This window comes from Ammodytes marinus (assembly GCF_949987685.1).
Source record: "Ammodytes marinus genome assembly, chromosome: 3".
Lineage (NCBI taxonomy): Eukaryota > Metazoa > Chordata > Actinopteri > Uranoscopiformes > Ammodytidae > Ammodytes > Ammodytes marinus.
This window is the reverse complement of record NC_137232.1, coordinates 23509797-23531464: the sequence shown is the minus strand read 5'-3', so window position 1 is coordinate 23531464 and position 21668 is coordinate 23509797. Positions and strand designations below refer to the sequence as shown.

The window sequence follows — 21668 nt, the reverse complement described above, 5'->3', positions numbered from 1 at the left end:
AATCCAAAGTGCCCAGGCTAGACTTTGTCAAGGCTGGCTTTATCAATCATCCTGGATGTCTTTATTCCACTTTTATGCAATAGGCCCTGGTGTCCATGTGTGTAATTCACTATCTTCTTAAAGGCAACCCACTTTGTGGAGTTCTGTCAGGGGCACTGTATTGTAATCATATAAAGCACATGAGGATACAAACATTCCAAAGACTCATTTCCGAGCATACTCACTTGCAAATCACGTTGACCTTGTTGTCAAAATGTTAAGTTGTAGCGATATTAATTAAATCCTCACTTTAAATGGTGATCAATTAACATTGTCGGAGTGTTTTCCCTGCAGTCTGTGAGCGAAGCAGGCTACTTCCCAGTGGTGTAATGTTAATAACTACATGTACTCCAGTGCTTTGAGGCACTTGTACTTTATCTGAATATTTTCTTTTAATGCTATACTTTACACTTCTACTACAATTCAGTGGGAAATATTCTACTTTTTACTCCACTACTTTATCTTATGATTTTATTTACCAGTTAGGCTACTTTACCAATTAAGATTTTTGCACATGAAACGTGAAGTTTATAAAATATTGTATATGCCCTGCCCAACATTATATAGGCCAACAAGCACATATGAAACATTAGTCGATTAATAGATAACTTGACCAATAAAAATTGTATTTATGTAATTAATGTAAAATGCTGCTCTTTCTTTGAAACAGATATATTTCTACCATGCAAACAACCAATAAAGATAAATAAAATAAATAAATACTTCAATCCACAATGAAAATAAAATGTATCTGGAGTTTATTTCCAGCAATTCCAGCATTTACAGTAATACATGATAAATAATCTTTTGGTAGAACAGTCAATCTTACTTTTAATGCTTTAAGGCTACATTTCTGGATTGTATTTACACAAATGCACTTGATAAATACTTTGAAAATCAGATACTTTTGTACTTTCACTTGAATTTTTTTTTAAAAAGACGACTTGTATCTATCAAATCGCACCAATCAGAATCATGAAAATCATTTATGCACATGGTGTGCATGTGCAACAGTGCTGGGTAGGCTATGTGATGATCATTCTCTGCCAAACTGATGTCTCGTTCTGCATAGACTGTCGTTACCTTAAATGTCTTAATAATTATTTTGAATCTGAGCCGGGAAATCCTTTTCTTTACGTTTAAATTGTTTCTGATGCTGATGAGCCTGGCGCCAGGCAGGGGCAGTGACAACTGATTTAGTATAAAAAGGTGTAAAAGGTTTTCCAGCATTGATTAAATGTCAGCCAAAAGAGGAGCAAAGATTAAGGGAGCAAACTTAGTCTACTTCACTATGGACAAAGCCAACAAGTCAATTTCCTAATTTCCACCTCTCACAGACTGCACCCTCCTTTCTTCATTAAGAATAGGAGACAAACTTTTGCCATGTTTTCTCTCCCTCTCATAATTGTTCTTAATTTGTTTTGAAGCCGACATTCCATAGGAAACTGAAATATGATACTCAGGCATGCAGCCACTCACACTAAAGTATCTGCAACAAATTACCTCTTGCCTGGTGAGCCGAACCAACTCTTGTAAATAGAGGGGGAAGGATTGGCTCTGGAAAATAAAAAGTAAACCATATGATCTATTAGTGTATTGTCAATTTAAGCATTTTTTTTATTAATGATGAAGTAAAATGAGGTTGCTAATTTGATGTTAATACTTCCAATGTTCTGATCATGCTTTATGCTCCCTGTCAGTCACGGGCCCTTAGAATGGTCTAAACCCCTCATATCGAGCCCCTGCTCAACCCTATCTTCCAGCCCTTAGTATCATCCAAACTTTTTTTCCCCATGGATCCTCTTAAACCACACCCAGGAAGGATAAAAGGTTGTGGGTTGAACAACCGACCAGCCATCTCATCCAGACATTCAGACCAACAAATCATAACTCTAATCCACTTGAAAATAAGACCGAAAGCCACTATGGAAGGAGGCCAGCCCGGTACTGCAGCTCCATCCTACCTTGTATGGTCCATCTTTAACACTCTTTGCTGTTGTCTGCCTCTGGGGATTGCTGCTATTGTCTGTTCCTGTAAGGTATGTAACGTTTTCATAATTATTTAATGCATAATATTTGTTTTCATCTGCTGCTTTCTACTTTTGAATTCTTAGAGATGCCTTAATACAATTGCCTGAATACAATTTGTATATTATTGCGACTACAGTAAATTGAAACTTATTTTGATATTTGCTCTTTAAAGGCACAAAATGCCAATGCTTACGGAGACTCAGCTAAAGCCATGGATGCTTCAAAGACAGCCAGGACCCTAAACGTTGTTGGACTTGTCTGTGGAATCATCTTGATCATCATAATCATTGCTCTCAAAGCCACTGGAGTGTAATGAGCAAATGCATTTAAGTTGTTTTTTGTTTTGCCAGCCAGATGCGTTGGAATCGCAGCAAAGCTTTTGTAACCATGAACTTCCCCTCCTCCACACGCAGGACCACAAAATAGGAACAGATGTCTTATGTGTGTGCGAACACATGTTATACACATGTGTTTATCTATTTACCGCTTCTAAATTAAGCTCCCAGAAAAAGATTCCAAGGAAGGACATTTTAATGTGCTGCTTACGGTGAAAAAGAGTTATCTAAAAGGAAAGCAGTTATTTTGTTTAATGTGGAATGCTTGTTTTGTTGCCAAAAATAAACTATCCTGAATGTGTGTTTGAAATGCTGTCTCTTGGTGTTTTTACTGACAGTTGCGTTTACTACATCCATTCTAAATTAAAGGAAGGATCTGCCACATGAAAAAAATTTGGGGCTGAGCATTTTTGTTTAGTTGCAGGGATGGGAGTGGTAGGGTGTGTCCTTCTGAATCAAAGTTTAAACAATCCTAATTAATTTTACCTCAATACAAAACATTACAAATAGCGTAAAAGCCTCGTAGTTTGTAAAATGTATATATTTTCTTAAAGGCTTACAAGGTAGAAGTTTCCCTAAAAACAAAGTATAAAGTCACATATAAATAATCCCTCTCAAGGATTACTTATGCCTCACTAGAAGGTGTGGTGGTGTGATTATTCCAACCCTCTTGCTGTATTTTGCTTTGTTTTGGTTTCTTTTTATCCTCATCAGCTGTTTTCGAGGGCAAATCAATTTCCCAGGTTCCCAGGTTCCCTGGTTCCAGCGGTCGAAACGCACAGAGTTCCTCCAAAGGTTCATCATTTTTGGGGAAGGTTCCTGCGGTGGAAAGGGGGCTTAAGGCTGAGTTTACAAAACACAACCAACAAATGCTACCTCTTAAATACATTTTTATTGTGACACCTTAATATTGCAAACAAATATACAGTAGTTGCATAAAACATCTCCACGTCTGTTTACCCAATCTGGTCTTTGCCTTTCTGTGTGGCTTCAGAGCTCTTTTCTCTTAAAAGTCCTTCAAGATTAGAGAACATCTGAAGTTCTCCAATTTCCTGCTCCCATAATTACAAACAGACAAACCACAAGAAAACATGCAAAATGTTTGGTTACTCTCCAACTCAAATCCTGCCACTAGAGAACAACACCAATTACAACAACCATGCTTCTTTCTGCAGGAGGAAGTTAATAATCAAATATGGTATTCATACATCTTCAGTCAGCAATCCCCTGCTTGGTTTGTGAAGACTGTAAAGCAGGGAGGCAGCATGCGAGTCTGAGCAAGTCCCATTTAGGTCTCCTAGCGCCAAGTCTTGGTCCGGAAACAATACACACACTTGTGGCTCCTGTCCAAGCTGAGGCACGCCCAATCTGGCCTGAAACAGTTCCCCTAGACACGCCTGCAGAACCTGTGATATAGAATAATAAACAAGAAAAATGTTGTATTCGTAAAAAGACATCAAACCCACAGTAAACACTTTTTTTGTTTAAACTACTGGAAGCCGTTTGTACATTTAAAATCAAAATATAATCTCATGATTGCATTTTTTTTTATAATCGCTAATGATCAATGCACACTTTGAGGGTCTGTCTGTACCTTGAAGAAAAGCCTCTGGAAGGCAGGACTGGAGTCTGAGTTCATGTCTTTCATTTTGACATGGGACAAACAGTGGAGCAGCAGCAGAGAGAACCCTCCAACTGACTGCAGCCTCTGACGACGGATAAAGATCATCTCCTCTGCCTCCTGGCAACAGAGCAGTAATTGATATAAATCTGAGTCATCCATAGAAATTACAGTTATTAAGAAGATGCATAATTTAGTTACTCGAAGCAAGCATGGCGCCCCATTGCATTTAAATCTGCAATACAATATTCTCCCTCTTGCAATTTGAAAGTGAATCAAAGGGTTAGTTCTATATATTAGTCTTTTAGCCTGCCTGGCCATATGATGAAATGGTTTCCTGCATGTCTGTAGCTGGATTCCTCCTTGAGTTAGGACTTGTAAACCTCTCTGACCTTTAAAAGTATCGGAAAACAGAGACCAACCATAAAAACAAACTTTATGACCCTGAGCGTGTCCAGGAAACCAGACGGATGTAGTTATTTACTGATTTGAGAGGTCTTTCTGTCTGACCACTCTCCCCTGTGAGCAGAGTGGGGTGAGAAGAGACGGACCCTTTTGTGTCCACAGGCCCAGACCTCAGCAAGGCTGGACAGAGTGTTCTATTAAGGTGTTCACTGTAGGGCCTGAATAATAAGTGAGGGCCCCAAAAGGATGTAAAAAAATAAATGGATACAGAAAGCTCCTGTTATGGTGTTGTCTGAGCTGTTTTGTTTCAAAGTGCAGGGGGAGCTATTAATCCTGGTTTGTTGAACTATTTCTTAATTTCTGATTCATTGCAGAATTTCAAAATCTTTTTAACAGAAGCAAACATATTTGATTTGATTTGATTCAATTTATTTCAGACATATCAAACATACAAAACAAAATGAAAAGCATGGAAATACAATAAACAAATGATGTTTTCACAAAAAAAAAAAAAAAAAAAAAAAAAAATTATCTGTATTTCTGAGATATGCCTGAAAAGGAGCAGGGGCCTATTGCATAAAACTAGGATAAGGGATTAACCTAGGATATTTCGGTTATCCTGGCTTGCGTTAGCCATGATCCGGTTGCATAAAAGCGGAGGGACATAAGTTACCATGGAGATTTATCCTTTACGCCTGATTGGCTCAGTCAGCTGTCACTCCAATCTGAAATCAAGGCGTTTAACAGTTATTCCATGATCTTCTGTGTATTGCTTTATTTTCATTAGCCTGTTTTAAGGTACCATATAAAAGACTGCATTGTCATTTAGTTAAATAGTTCTTCTTTTTTATTTATTTAACCTGAACCATTTATAATTAATTTAATTATAATTAGATTAAGATGCAATGATGTAAATTATAATAATTGATGTTCAATATTGCAGGCTATATTTATACAATTGATTATCGATGGCAGATGACGTTGCAAGTGTGGGTCAAATAAATTCACTTTGTACTTATCACTATATCGAGGTGCATCTAAAACAAAATTCAATATCAATTAAAAATTCCTTTTTTCTGTAATTGAATTCAAAAGTGAAACTTAAATATATTCTAGAAATTCATTACACATGGAGTGAAATTAATCTAGAATACACATACTTTTCAGAAGGTCGACATTTCTGTATTATAAATCCTTTTTCTGATTGGTTGTATGTAACATTCTAATATTTTGAGATACTGGATTTTTTATTCCATGATCAATCAATCATTCCAAAAAAGGCCTGACATATTTCACTTTGTGTAATGAATCTATGAAAGTTTCACTTTTTGAATGGACTTTCCATGATATTAATTTTTTCAGATGCACCTGCAGACTGCTCACTGTCAACTATTTTATCATAAAACAATGCAGGGACATCAAGAACAGTTGGCAGAGAATACATCTCCTGTATGAAATGAACTGCCCCCTCCCCTCACTTACGGTTTAAACTAGCAAGGCATTGTGGGAAAATGGGCCGTCTTTTCCATTTTTCCATCAGTAAATCTGTGTTCGATCTCTGGGTCTACTTCTGAAAGCTGTGGGCTGGCACTTAATAGAATTACTTACACCTGGCTTGACAAAGCGGCTCCTTTACATCCTGGATTGGCGTTTATGCAACTGACTAATCCAAAGTGCCCAGGCTAGACTTTGTCAAGGCTGGTTTTATCAATCATCCTGGATGTCTTTATTCCACTTTTATGCAATAGGCCCCAGGAAGAAGTATACACTTATTTAATCCTACCCCTTTTCCATATTGAATTATACTCAAAGTTATGTGTGTTTACTGTTATATTTAGGTTCTATCATATTGATTGATGTAGCTCTGATATTTGTAAGGATCATTGTAGGCCTATGTGTTTTTAGGATGTTAAATGAATCCTGCAAAGCCATAAAGGTGGCTTTCCAGGATTTCCTTTGGAAGTGTTTTCATAAACTATAGACGTCGTGAGCTTTGTAACAATGTATTTTGATACGTGTTTTTGCTGATGTTTTAATCTTAACTTTAGGTGTGCACCTCTTACAAGCCCTCAGGGTTATATTTTGTCCCACCTGTTAATTTATGTATGGTTATGTTTATGTCGGTGTTATTTTAATATTGTTTATTATGCACAAATAAATTAGGGTATATTAAATCTTCGCATTTATTGTTTGAACACCCTTGAGCGTGACTTTTTTTTACCTTTTTGCTATAGAGGTTGAGATTGTTGTATGTGACTATTCCAACATGTGACAGGCAACATCCTTAAAGACTCATCCCAACCCAACAGATACAACATCTATTTCCTCTTGTTTCACTATTTATAGTTATGTTTTTGAGAAAAACATGGACAATTTGTTGAATTTTATAAACTACTGGCAACATTTCTCTTAAATTCCTGGGTCAACAAACTGGTTAAAATAATCAAAAAGCAATGCAAAGACAACAAGTCTGTGCTTGTTTTGTTACACAAGACAATACTAATGCTAATACTAATATTTGAACTTGGGAAGAGTTCAGAAGTCAACATTTGATGGAATCACCCACATTTTTAATCGCAGCTATCAGGCTTCTTCGCTCTCCACAAGGCTTTCAATTTGCTGTTACGTGACATTATGCCACTCTTTGTGCAAAATTCAAGTATTCGGCTTTGTTTGCATTCTTGTCACTATCCACTTCTTGATTACATTACAGAGGGTTTTAAATAGGGTTCAGTTTGGGAATAGGGCTGGTTGTCCTCCATCCACACTGTGATAGACATGGCTGTGTGGCATGGAGTATTGACTGAGGGGTAAAAGTTTCCTTTGAGATTGGGAACATTAATAGATAAGAACTGTGTACATGGCTTGATTCACTAACTATCCTTTTGCCAGTAGCCCAATGCCAGAATTGAATACATTTTTTGCCCTCACTCAAACACAACTCTTTTGGCATGATCAATTGATATTTTGTTTTATTTAAATTACTTTGAGGTCCTACTAGCAATGTTTTTGCAATCAATGTGTTGATCAAGAAGGAAGAAGGGAGTTACTATCACAGCAGTGGTTACAAATATAATTTTAACAAAGTTCACAGATTATTAGGCCTTGATGATTCTGATAAATATGTTGATGTAATTATCAAAATATGTACAGTCTCACAAAAGTGAGTACACCCCTGAAATTTCTTCAAATATTTAATTATATCTTTTCATGGGACAATACTGAAGAAATGACACTTTGATACAATATAAAGTAGTCAGTCTACAGCTTATATAGCATTGTGCATTTATTTATGTCCAAAGTGCTGGCAAAGAAAGTCAGTACACCCCTAAGTGAAAATGTCCAAATTGGGCCCAAAGTGTCAATATTTTGTGTGGCCAGCATTATTTTCCAGCACTGCCTTAACCCTCTTGGGCATGGAGAACATCCGGGGCTTCACAGGTTACCACTGGAATCCTCGTCCACTCATTCATGACGACATCACGGAGCTGGTGGATATTAGAGACCTTAAGTCCTCCATTTTCCATTTGAGGATGCCCCACAGATGCTCAATAGGGTTTAAGTCTGGAGACATGCTTGGACAGGCCATAACCTTTACCCTCAGCTTCTTTAGCAATGCAGTGGGCGCCTTGAAGGTGTGTTTGGGGTCGTTATCATGTTGGAATACTGCCCTGCAGAAAAGTTTACGAAGGTTGAGTGCATGTGCTCAGCGTCATATCCAGAGGTTGGCTTTGGAAGATAGGCCTATGAGTGCTGCCAGCATTGCTGCAGGGCTTGATGGGGTAGGGGGTCAGCCTGTCAGTGCTCAGACCATACGCCACACACTGCATCATACTGGTCTGCATGGCTGTCCTCCCAGAAGGAAACCTATTCTAAAGATAATGCACAAGAAAGCCCACCAATAGTTTTCTGAAGACAAGCAGACTACGGACATGGATCACTGGAACCATCTCTGTGGTCTGATCGGACCAAGATAAACTTATTTGGTTCAGATGGTGTCAAGCGTGTGTGGTGGCAACCAGGGGCCTGTTTCAGGTAGCTGGTTTTACATACTCTGGGTTTAATCATACGCTCTGAGTTGGTTAACTCAGAGCGCAGGGTTGATAAGCAACTCTGGGTTTTCGGTTACAGAACAGTGGATCAGCGTTGGGTTAATCAACTCTGAGCGTGTTCACTCTGGGTGGAGCGTGTGCATAAAAGCCATCGTCAATGGATCGCTGATAACATGATTCACCATGGAAACAGAAGAAACAAATGCGTGATCCTCCCACTTCTCCACTTCTCAAAAAAAGAAAAAAAAACTTCTCCGCTCCTCCCACTGGAGTTAGAAATATTAACGAATGAGTTTATGGTAGCCTATGGAGAAGAATTAACGGGTATATTGTCACATAACTCTGATCTAATCTCCTCGGCAATTCAGAAAAAAACAGAGCAATCATTTCGCTTCCGTATGAGAAGCCATAGTCTATTTTAAAAAGTTACGCATATCAGCAGTAAAGTAATAAAGCTGGTGCGGCACAGCATTTCTGACAGTGTTTTATATTCGCTGTATTTGGGAAGCTGTAGCCTAATAGCCCACTGTGCAGTAAACAGACTGTCGCTTCTTTTAAATGGGGAGTGAAAGACATTAACGTCTGACACATAAGGTGACAGTTTCCATTGAAGAGCCTGATTGATTTATTATCAGATCCATTTTCCTCAAGTGATCACAGTTTAAATTATTATATAATTATTTATATAATTTTTATATTCATATTAGGCTATTTTATGAATATAAAAGGGCTCGTCTGTGACTTTAGGATCGCACAAGTGAACAGTAACAATCGCGTGCAGCCGCAGCGTTACATGAATCCACCTGACATAAATCTGTTCAGTGGCACAGACGTTAAAAAGCATACAATACAAATATGTTTATTAATCTGAATGTAGAGCATGTCACGATGTGTAAGGTGGCCGCCTATATGAACGGACCGAGGGCTGAGAACAAGGCTACTGATCAGATAAATGATCGGTCAAACGTAAAATCATCAGGAAATGATAAAAACATCCCGATGGAGATTTCTGTGGAGTGATTTTGCTTCAAACTGTACAGGGACGCGTGTGACAGTGACACTCCTTCTTCAGTCGGAGCTGCAGCGTAAAGTGAAAACAAACTCAGGGTAGGTCTAACCACCTATCCAGCAGGTTAGACCCACGGCGTATGTTGCCGCAGTAACTGACTCTCGGTTGCATTGAACCTGCTACCTGAAACGGAAAACCCAGAGTTTCCACCAACTCAGAGCGAACAAACTCCGGGTTGCCTCAAAACCAGCTACCTGAAACAGGCCCCTGGTGAGTAGTACAAAGACAAGTGAGACTTGCCTATAGTCAAGCATGGTGGTGGGAGTGTCATGGTCTGGGGCTGCATGAGTGCTACCAGCACTGGGGATCTACAGTTCATTGAATGCCAACATGTACTGTGACATATTGAAGCAGAGCATGATCCCCTCCCTTCGGAAACTGGGCCGCAGGGCCGCATTCCAACATGATAATGATCCCAAACACACCTCCAAGACGCCCACTGCATTGCTAAAGAAGCTGAGGGTAAAGGTTATGGCCTGTCCAAGCATGTCTCCAGACTTAAACCCTATTGAGCATCTGTGGGGCATGCTCAAACGGAAAGTGGAGGAGAGCAAGGTCTCTAATATCCACCAGCAATTAATGTTGTCATAAATGAGTGGAAGACGATTCCAGTGGCAACCTGTGAAGCTCTGGTGATCTGCATGCACAAGATGGTTACGGCAGTGCTGAAAAATAATGGTGGCCAAACAAAATATTGACACTTTGGGCCGAATTTGGACGTTTTCACTTGGGGGTGTGCTCACTTTTGTTGCCAGCACTTAATAGACATTAATGGCTGTGTGTCGAGTTATTTTGAGGGGACAGTAAATTTACACTGTTATATAAGCTGTACACTGACTAATTGACATTGTATCAAAGTGTCATGTCTTCAGTGGTGTCCCATGAAAAGATATAATTAAATATTTGAAGAAATGTGAGGGGTGTACTCGCTTATGATAGATACTTTATCTTAAAAATGTATTTTACTAACTAAAAAAACAATAAAAAAGCTAATAAATTAGAATACTTTAAGTTGTATCTGTGATTCAACTGCAAATCATTTCTGCACAATAAAATACTGTATGAAAATGTCTTGCTATTCGAAAAAATTATTGGAATTTTTCTCGGCATCTACATTTCTTTTCATATTAACATATCTTTGCTTGAACATCAAAATGATTTTTCGATGTCGTAAGACTCTGATCTTTGTTGCATACCATCCTCATTTTGGTCGTATGTGTGAGAAAGTGAAGGAATCATTTATTTATTTAAATCTGTCAAGCACTTTGACACATCACGCCTGATCCATCCTTGTGCGTGCGGCAGCCTCTTTTTTCAACTTTCATTGCAAGAGGTCTCTCTTGTAAATGAGACCCTGGGTCTCAATGAGATTTTACCTGTATAAATAAAGGTTAATAAATAAAAAGAGGCTCACACTGGAGCTTTGTTCTCTTGCCTCATCTATGGATGGTCTGCCTCTCATTAGGTTATTCATTTGGATGGGAGAGGTTGATTGCTGTGCCTGGAAGCGCCTTTTCAGAAAACTGCTGTGTTCTACAGACACACTTGAATTGCAGCCTAGTACTGACCTCTCCTTACATGTGTACAATGTAGGGGAGAACGGGGTAATTTGTCACATGGGTTGGATGTCACATTCGTTATATCTCGCCACCAGAGGGCGCTAGCTCTGAAATGTTGGTATAAAAAAGGTCCAGAATTGGGATCAGAGGTCACCTACATAGACTTCCTTGGAGGAAGACAGCTGCATTTCAGGTGAGAGGATGTTTTGTGTTTTTCATGTCAAATTCAAAATATTTAGCTCCTCAGTATTTTTCTTCTAGGCTTTTACACAATGGGTTTATAACAAACCACTTGTTACCCTCAGAAAGTGTGAATGGTAAGCTATAGTTTAGATTGTTGTTAGCAAGCTAATTAGTTGTCACATGGTTGTTAGCCTTGATACTAGCAAGAAATTCCAGTTGGGGTTGATCGTCTCATTGTCTTTGGGCTTGGTTGTCACATGTGACAACCAAGCCCATATGTTGGCAAAATCATGGTAACACTCTCCTGTGCCATCTCCGCCACCGGGAATAGTATTCCCTCATTCTTCATCTTCCCCAGAGTGAACTTCCACAAACATTTTTTACTTTCTGCCCCCACCGGAAGTGCAGGAGCAGCAAATCGGAGTGGGTGGATGAATGAGGAGCATTTTGTGGAATTTCTTGAGCATTTTGTGTCCCATACAAGATGCAGCAGGGAGATGCCATGCCTACTGCTTCTTGATAACCACAGCTCACACCTGTCGGTGGATGGGCTGAAGTATGCCAAGGAGAATGGGGTTGTGCTGTCCTTCCCTCCACATTGTTCACACCGCCTGCAGCCCCTGGATGTGTCTGTCTATGGCCCGTTGAAGAGGCAAGTCAACACCGCCTCCACTGCCTGGATGCTGAACAACCCGGGAAAACCATGACAATCTATGACATCCCCAAAGTCGTGGCTACAGCCTTTCCTCTTGCAGTTACCCCGGGCAACATTGAAGCGGGATTTCGGGCAAGTGGAATATATCCCTTCAACCGAGAGGTATTCCCGGAGATAGCCTTTGCACCTGCTTCAACAACAGTCCGAGCAGAGCCCAGTGCACCCCAGCCATCCCGACCACTCCTCCACCAGAACCATCCACTAGTTCTGGACAGAGACCAGTGACTCCAGAAGAGCTGAGGCCTTATCCAAAGGGTGCAGCCAGGAAAGAAACCCAAAAACGAAAGAAAATGTCAAGCTGTATCCTTACTGACACCCCAGAGAAGGAGAGAATAGAGCAGGAAAAGGCAACTAGCATGCAAAAGAAAAAAAGGGCAACAAAATCAAAACAACCCAGTGCATCCCACTCTAGACCAGTTGCCAAGGCTACTGCACCCCAGTGCACTCCACCCCAGCTAGGGAAGAAGAAACAAAAGAGCAAGAGACAGGAGGAGGAATCTTCATCCGATGATGAGGATAGTTTTTGTTTGGTTTGTCTGAAAAAGTTTTCCAACACCCGTTCAGGAAAGAAGTGGGAGAAGTGTTGGATGTGCAACCTGTGGGCACACAAGCTTTGCTTAGTTGGAATGAGCAGACCCTACATTTGCCATCACTGTAACTCAGATAGTGAGTAGGCAATTATTATAAGACCTATTTGTTTTGTTCTTTATGTTGTTACATAGGCTGATCTTAATATGGGTGTCCTGTTCATCTTATATGCTAATTTTGTGTTAAGATGCTTTAAGTTATAAAGGCCTATTTGTCAACTTGAAAATGCAATTAAACATTCAAATTTGGTTCTGCCTTCTTGCCTTCTTTTTAAGATTTTTCCCATTAAGATAACATTGTGACAAACAACCCCATAGTGTGTGACAACCGACCCCTTGATGGGGTTGGTTGTCACAATGTGTCAGAGTGTCTTTGATGGTAAATTACTTCTTCATTACAATAAGTTGGAAAAAAAGAGAGACATACATTTCTAGCCAACACCTTAAGCTTCAATTTAATGTAGGAATGGCTATTGACAGATGTTTTGGTGATGAGCAATTCTCACTAGAGTAAAAAGTGTGCCTACTTACCCCGTTCTCCCCTACTTGTACTTGGCTGTAAATTAATGTTTGTTGGGGCACCATTGTAAACTAGGTGTGGGCCATCAAATGTGAAGAGAAGAGTAACTGACAAGTAGTTTTTTTCTGTTTGTTCTTGTGCAAACCTGAAGCCCCAGTAATCGGTTTTCCTATGTATTATCGAATTCCACTGAATTTCCCCGGAGTCATCCACAGAGGTAATGTGTGTGGATAAAAGCAATAACAGGAAAGGATTTAAAAGCAATATGCCAGCAACATTCTGAGTGTGTGCACTCCCATAAAATGGTAAATGGACTCCACCTTTATAGCGATTTTCCCTGTTTTTTCACAGACTCAAAGCGCTCTACATTGTTTTGTACACATTCACCCAATCACACACACATTCATACACCGATAGCAGCAGCTACCACACAGGGTGCAAGCTAACTATCGGGAGCTATTCGGGGGTTAAGGACACTTCGACATGTGGCGAGTAGGCGGGGCATAGAACCTCCGACCCTGCACTCCAGAGGCGACCTCCCTGCCCACTTAGCCACTTCCACCCCCCACCCAAAAAAAAAATTACAATAGGCCTTTGTATGATACGCAATTCGAAATAAATCCTCAAACCACACAATCACAAAGGCATTGCAGGGTTGGACTTGAAAGTATCCCCAAACAGTTTTAGTCTCTGCAGCTTATTTGGGGTCTGGATGATCTTAGCTCCAAAAGTCACATTGAACCAGACTTTGTTTAAAAACAGGCCCACCATCAAACAGTGGTATCACCCTTTACACAACCAATTGGAAATACATCCAGGCAGTTAGTCATCTTGAAAGGTTCTGAGACAATTGAATAATCTTTTAAACCCATGCCAAAAGTATTTTGAGGTTTCTTTCAATCTGCATTGTTCCTCAAAATGATTTCCATGGAAGGAGCTGTATCAGATCTTTCAGACTTTTGAACTGAGGATCAAAGTCTATGGAAAGCTATACTGGACACTTTTGTCGGATTACTTTCCTTTCCCAGAGTTTCATTAGATGTGATAAACATATTCCCTCTGCTCTGTTTACATAGTTTAATTTATTTGTAATCATTATTTTCTTTCTTTAATATATGTGTTTATGGATATGTAAATGCATGTGCAGATGAATGTATGTGTGGATATGCACAGGTTTGTATGTAGATGTGTACTATATGTACATAATGTACATGTATGTGTGCATATTTATGGATATGTATTTATATGTAAGTGTATGCAGGCTATATGTGAATGCATCGATGTGTATATGTATGTTTATATGAATATAATATTTATGTGTTTTCATTTTAATATACATGTATATTCATTTTATTGTGTATGGTAAAAAGGGCAAATAAACTTTAAGTGAGTAAAAAATTATAATCTGCATCGTGTATTTTCTTGGTCTTGTTTCAGGTGCATCATATTTTACTTTATTATAGTCAATAATTTCATACTAATACTGAACAAATATCTACCTTGTTGATTACACCCAAAGATTTTGAGCAATTGCACTGGTCTGGTACTGAAAACATTAAAGAAAGTTTCAAGTCCACATTCAGCGATAAGAATCCTAGGTTTACCTGGTAAAAGAAGGAATTTCTGAAGGCGTTGTTCAAGTAGTTGTTGTTTGGGAGACTAGCTGCTATCTGAAGTGAAAGGTCCGGTGTCTATTAAAAGGAAAGGAAAACAAATGCCAAGCATTTTTTATTACATTATACCTTCTGAAGCTTAGCCCACAGTAAACATTTAAAGATATATAACATATATAAAAAATCACAAAAAATAGTCTAAGAATAAATAAATTTAGGTCAGTTTAAAGCCCAACAACTCTCGCATGAAAACAAAGGGGATGCAAGAATTATGAGAAAGTTTTCCTGCCTGAGTACATAAGGCTGCACGGAGTCCAATACTAAAGTATACTTTTTTTACAAAGATATCTTAGGCTCAGGCCACCTCAAAGCCTCAAAATCAAACAGTTAAAGCAAATAAAAAATGAAGGTTGTAAGTTCAATCTTGGCACCAACCAGTTTTAGACTATGCATTGTGTGTATCAGGAACAGTCCGTGCTGGTAGACCAGGAACTCTCTTGGGTTGAGGACTGACGGGTCCAAAGGAATCAGCTCTCCCTCACATTCCCACTGAGCATCAAGGACGTCTAGGAAACTCTGGCCTCCGTCTGGATAGAATGCAGACCATAGATAGTAAATAATATGGATGTAGCATCCGGGCTGACCTCAGTTATTCACACGGCATCCAATAATCCTGGTTTGTGCGCGTCGCCATTTTGTGAGGGGGAGGGAGATAGCTGACGTATTCCTCTGAGGCAAAGTGAGGGACAACGGGCGGAGAGCTGTCACTCAAGAGATCGCGCCAATACATTTTAACCTCCAAAAGAATAAAAACTAGCGTGGGCCAAAAAAATTCACCCCCTCAGTGTTGTCATGGAAATATGACCTAAACATATAGACTAAAATAGTTTCGTGGCCCAGGCTGTAAATAGGTTTAATAATGCTGTGAAAACGGCATGTTTAACATTGGAGTCAATGAGAGATGGCTGTCTTCTGCTCCCAGCCCCCAGTGGCACTTACTGGTTACTACAGTTGTGGTCACTTCCTTATTGGATACTGGTAAAAATCGCTGAGGTTGGGGCTTGATGCAGACACAACAGCGAGCTACAGAAGGAAAAAATCGCACACCTGTTGTTTTCTACGGAGAGTCTACGGAGAGTCTCTAAAAAATCAACTCAACATTGGGCTGCATCCTCTGAGGAATGCCAAAGTTTGTTCAAAATGTACCTGACAATACAATCCCATAGGCCTATTTGTCTTGACCTTTCAGCTTGGACCAAAGTGGTGGACTTACAAAAAATATTTTCCATTCCATAAAAAAAAAAATTTGCTTCTTTATAATTACAAACGGATATATTACTTGTGACATCATTTGACAGTGCCTTAGTGACCAATCTGATGAAGGGCTTCTAATCAAATGCTGCGTCCCTCAAGCCAAACACACATGTTATGTCAGAACTATTGAGGTTCAGAAAAAGCTTGAACCACCTGGCATTCATCAAGGCACTGAAGAGCGTGAAAAAACAAAAGATTGTCTGTATAAACATTCATGTTTGCATATAATCAGTGTCTGTACGACTGTAGCTCCGTTTAGGAGGTAGGCACTCCCGACTGTATCAGACATACCAGAGAGCCCTCCTCTGAGAAGCCCTTCCCGACAGGCCACGCCCTTCAACTGTAGCTCCACCCCTTTCAACAGCTGGAACAGAGGGGAGATCTGCAGCAGCTTGGTCCACTCCTCCTCTGGGGAATACAGCACGGATACAGGATAGAGTAAACATGACATACCATCTGTCACATGCTCTGAACACATATTATTTGACCTCATGGAGTTACCTGGAATAGTAGGGACAGAAACATGTGAAGGCTGGGCAGAACCTTTCGTCGGCTGGCTCTCTGTCAGGGGACATAACAAATTAAGGGAATAGTATGACATCTTGGGAAATGAACTACGGTAATTGACTTGTTATATCGTCCTCACTTTATCCATCCTACCCCTGTAGTCTCCACTAGACACTTAGCAAACCTCATTGTTCCAACAAGACTCCAAGAAGTCCCTGGCCAAGTCCAGGCCAGCAATAAAAAGACAATTTGCATAAACTTGTCCAAGTTTTGTGCTTGGTCTCACCCTGGGAGTGAAAGCCAGAAGATTCAATGTCTCTTTGTGAGTTGTGTGTCGGTTCTGAGGTGGCCTGCAGACCTGTGTCCTGGGATGGAGCTAAATTCACAGGCTCCCTCAAAGACTGGGTGGAGATCCCTTCAGAAACACAAACTGTCAGATAAATACGGAAGAGGATTATACGGAAGAGGATTAGGGCCACACATAAAAAAAGAAAGTAAAAAAAAAAAAAAAAAAGTTCTGACTTTATTCTCAGAATTCGGAGAAAAAAAATCAGAATTCTGACTTTAATCTCAGAATTCTGACCTTTTTTTCTGATTTATTTTTTAAATTATTATTATCATGTGTGGCCCTAATCCTCTTCCGTACTAATCCTCTTCCGTAGATAAAGCACTGCAGCCACGAAAAAAAAAGCTATGTGATAGAAATTGTCTCCTCCAGTGTCTCTGAGACTTTGTTTCGTACAGGTCATTTGCTAAACAAACCAAGACACTTTATTTGGAGGTCATGCATGTTTTACTGTAGAGGACTAGTTTTGATAGAAAACATTAACTGTTTACGTTTTCTCATTGTGGTCCTATACCTGCCATATGTTCAGAGCCGGCCCAAGCCTTCCGGGGGCCCTAAGCGAAATATGATTAGGGGGGCCCCTCTCCAATGTTAGCGCTGCTGAAACTATAGATCTTTGTTAAATATCATTCACACACCCAGTGTTTACCGCTAGTGCCTCCACTGTGCGGCTGTGCGAAAATATTAGACAGCCGAGATTCAGACCCTCCTAGGGGGGTCCGGGGGTATGCCCCCCCGGGAGATTTTTTTAACGTTTTTAAAGTGAAATGCATGAATCTGGTGCACTTTGAGAGGAAAATTAAGAGGCTAAATCTGAGAAATTTTGTGTGAACAAATAATTTGGAGACACTGGGTCAGATGAATTAGAAGCTATTGAAGAAGGACACATGGATTTTCCATCAAAATATTAATATAAAATAAAATATTATGGGTTGGAATTGGAGCTCTTTTTCTTTTACGGGACATATTTCTCTGTAATATAGTGAATGCATTTAAATGCAGTGTGAGGAACGAAGCAGAAGAACTCTGTTGTCCAGCTACTGTATCTTTTTTTCCACAGACAAGGCTGACATAGGCTATAGACTATACACAGTGCATGGGCAACTGAGGGCAGCCCCATTTCCAATTGTTTTTAAATAAACTCAATACACACTGTGCATGGATGTGAACGTGACATGATCAGATAATTTCGGATTTCCTCCCAGATGAACTGATTACATTTTTAGGCTATTAATTATCTAGACCAAAACATTTTATTCCTTTTTTGTATGATAACTCACATTTGCGTATGATGTTAATATCAAACACACAAACTAAAACTTTTTTTTTTAGGGGGCCCCCCAGGCAGTCGGGGGCCCTAAGCGGCCGCTTAGTTCGCTTATGCCTCGGGCCGGCTCTGCATATGTTATTGTTATTTTCTCAGTTTCTTAACTGAACTCTTACCTCATTCTACACCATATGTATTCTCCAGAGATATTAAGGAAGCAGAGCAATAGGGTGGAGATATTAATTTCTTACCCCAGGATACATCTACATGGGGAATTTGTACAAACACAATGACTGGTTTCCCTTCTCAGTGCTATCTCTGTCCTATTGATAGACAGTTTATCACATGGCTTTGAGCAGTTTCAAAAAGCACATACCTTTCACCACAGGCACAGAAGCAGTCCAGACTCTAGAGGCGATCTCCAACCCATATGCTTGCTTTGTTGACATTGCTAAAACATTTCAGAAATCAAACTTAAAAGGATAAGCCTGGTAATATTCAATATTCTTCTTATACAACCAATCCCATGAGAAAAAAAGACCAAAAGCAAGAAACTAATAATTTTACCCTGTTGAGTTGGTGCAGTTAGTGGTAAAGCCTACATGGATTTTTTTCTTTTCAACCTATTGAAAAACGCACAAACAAACCCCACTGTCTTACATATTATATTTAATTACATTGCACACAGTGCAGCTGTAAATGGTTTAGAGTAAATCTCAGAAACAAAACAAAAGCACTCTTCCGGATCCTCTCTGAATAATGTTTGCTAAAATCCACAGTGCCCATCATTTTGTAGAAAATTAGTCTGCATTTTATAAAAATGAAAAATATATTTGAAGAGACTGTACTTAGCTTAGGGTTTGGTTTCTTTTTTTGTTCTTGATTTTTTGACAATTAAACATATAGAATGAAAAAAGCCTTACCCTGGCCATTAACCAGAAAAACATAATGACATAATGACATAATTAATATAAATTAATTCTGTACACATGTCCGCACGGACATGTGTACAGAATTAATTTATATCTGTGAATTTGCAGGAATTACCGCTGTGGGCTGCATTACAGGATTCTGAAGTATTGTATATAAAACACTTCAAACCAGCAGATCTGGGGCCTCATTTATCAACGGTGCGTACGCACAATAGAGTGCGTACGTGGCTCACTAAGCAACATTTGCGATTTATCAAAAGTATACTTGACGGGAAGAAGTGCGGTGTTCCACGCACAATATAACCCATGCGTACGGACAAAAAGTGGAGAAAGGAGAACTGGCGACTCCAGTCGGCAGATGAATGAAGTACGAGAACGAATGTGTCTGTGTAAAATTAATCGTATTAAGCCATGCATGCATGTCATACATCGGGAGTTCCTTTGCAAAACGGATAAAGCCATTCTTACAATTAATATGCCTCGACCGATTTTTCCATGGAGTGATACCAACAAAAACAAAACGAATTAGGATCTTAAATAGCCTACAAACGGAGACATATGAGTGCAAATAAAAACAAAATAGCAACGTTCGAATAAACTCTGCAGTTATTAAAGAATAACCTATCTGCATGTTGTGGAATTAATTCTGATAATATTGAGGTGGAATACAGCCTATTACTTTTACACTGACGCTGTTCTCGATGCCTCAGTCAGGCAGACAGGAGTGCACCTTTTCATACACTAATGATAAGCCTACTGTACATCACATAGGCTACTGTGATTTTTTTCACGGCTTTTAGTCCGTTTTATTTATGTGTTTTTCTTTGTGTTTAAGCACGTCGCAATTGTGTTTTGAAAGGGACTGTGAAGTTTATTATTAACCCTCCGCCGCCCGTCACTGCCCCTGGATGAATTCTCCGAATCTGTATCTCATGGGGGGTCTCAGTGCCCCCCGCTCGTGGCACAAACACTGTTGTGTGAGTGAGGATATGCACTTGTTTGCGTCCACTTTTATGTCGGATCACTTCTTTTTATTTCGGCCACAGCGTTCACAGAGATCGCCACAGGCTGCACTCTATCGCCTTTACGCTCACACTGCCACCAAACTATATTTTCCCTGTTCGCCACTTCTCCAACGGCTACTTCGGGGTGACCGCAGTGATCCACACCGTGTGGAGTTTATTTTTCCATTTCCCTTTCAGTCGGCGATTGCCACTACCGCCTTCATGCACTCAGTAAATGATATTCATTCGGGCGTGTCGATGACTATGTATGGGTAAATATGGGCGGTACGTGAAGCCCGCAAAGGCTGCGCCACATTTAGAGTTGATTGTGATTTATAAAGGGAAATAGGCGTAGGACGTGAGTGCGCACTGCTTCATAAATCGGAAAATATCTTTCGCACGCACTGCCCTAAATCCTACGAAAGCAACCTTCTAACGCAAATCCTACGCAAAGTTTGATAAATGAGGCCCCTGATGACTAGTAGCAGAAAGGAATTTTGCTGTCTCCACAACCATATGAACTATTTATCTGAATGTGGGCCTCCTACCACTCGTTAGAACCACTATCATGGAGAACATGTAGTGTCCCTGTCTCTTAACTGACCAGATATGTGCTGATTGCAGGGGTTGGGGGAGAAGCTGGCAGGCTGCTTGTCTTCCATGAGCTGGTTGAGTCTCTCCAGCAGCGGCAAAGACATCTGTAGGCCCATGACATTCACAGTCGGCTTATGCACACAGCACTGCACCAGACCATATTCCTTGTACCAAAGGTTCCCACACTGCACTGCCTAGACCAACAAGCGTAGAGAAGTTCAGAATAGCACTGAGATAAAGTATCTCACAAAAGTGAGTACACCCCTCACATTTCTTCAAATATTTCATTATATCTTTTCATGGGACAACACTGAAGACATGACACTTTGATACAATATAGAGTAGACAGTGTACAGCTTATATAACGTAAATTTACTGTCCCCTCAAAAAACCTCAACACACAGCCATTAATGTCCAAAGTGCTGGCAGCAAAAGTGAGTACACCGCTAAGTGAAAATGTCCAATGGCAAATTGGGCCCAAAGTGTCAATATTTTGTGTGGCCAGCATTATTTTCCAGCACTGCCTTAATCCTCTTGGGCATGGAGATAACCAGAGCTTCACAGGTTGCCACTGGAATCCTCTTCCACTCATTCAAGACGACATCACAGAGCTGGTGGATATTAGAGACCTTAAGTCCTCCATTTTCCATTTGAGGATGCCCCACAGATGCTCAATAGGGTTTAAGTCTGGAGACATGCTTGGACAGGCCATAACCTTTACCCTCAGCTTCTTTTGCAATGCAGTGGTCGTCTTGGAGGTGTGTTTGGGGTCGTTATCATGTTGGAATACTGCCCTGCAGCCCAGTTTACGAAGGTTGAGTGCATGTGCTCAGCGTCATATCCAGAGGTTGGCTTTGGAGAATAGGCCTATGAGTGCTGCTAGCATTGCTGCAGGGCTTGAAGGGTGGGGGGGTCAGCCTGTCAGTGCTCAGACCATACGCCACACACTGCATCATACTGGTCTGCATGGCTGTC

The 21668-nt window shown here is 40.1% G+C and overlaps 1 protein-coding gene across 1 annotated transcript; it reads left to right on the top strand.

Annotated features, from left to right (window-relative positions):
- Window positions 1-1874: 1874 nt before the first annotated feature.
- LOC307270705 (dispanin subfamily A member 2b-like) lies at window positions 1875-2715 on the top strand. Its single transcript, XM_080053511.1, has 2 exons — window positions 1875-2078; window positions 2243-2715. The coding sequence occupies exons 1-2, from the start codon at window positions 1965-1967 to the stop codon at window positions 2381-2383; spliced, it is 255 nt and encodes an 84-aa protein (XP_079909637.1). The 5' UTR covers window positions 1875-1964; the 3' UTR covers window positions 2384-2715.
- The last annotated feature ends 18953 nt before the right edge of the window (window positions 2716-21668 follow it).

Bases quoted from the DNA above. Each gene is read 5' to 3' on its own strand.
- LOC307270705 (XM_080053511.1), top strand. From the start codon at position 1,965: ATGGAAGGAGGCCAGCCCGGTACTGCAGCTCCATCCTACCTTGTATGG. The intron at 2,079-2,242 runs GTATGTAACGTT...TGCTCTTTAAAG, and splicing joins CTATTGTCTGTTCCTGTAAG to GCACAAAATGCCAATGCTTA.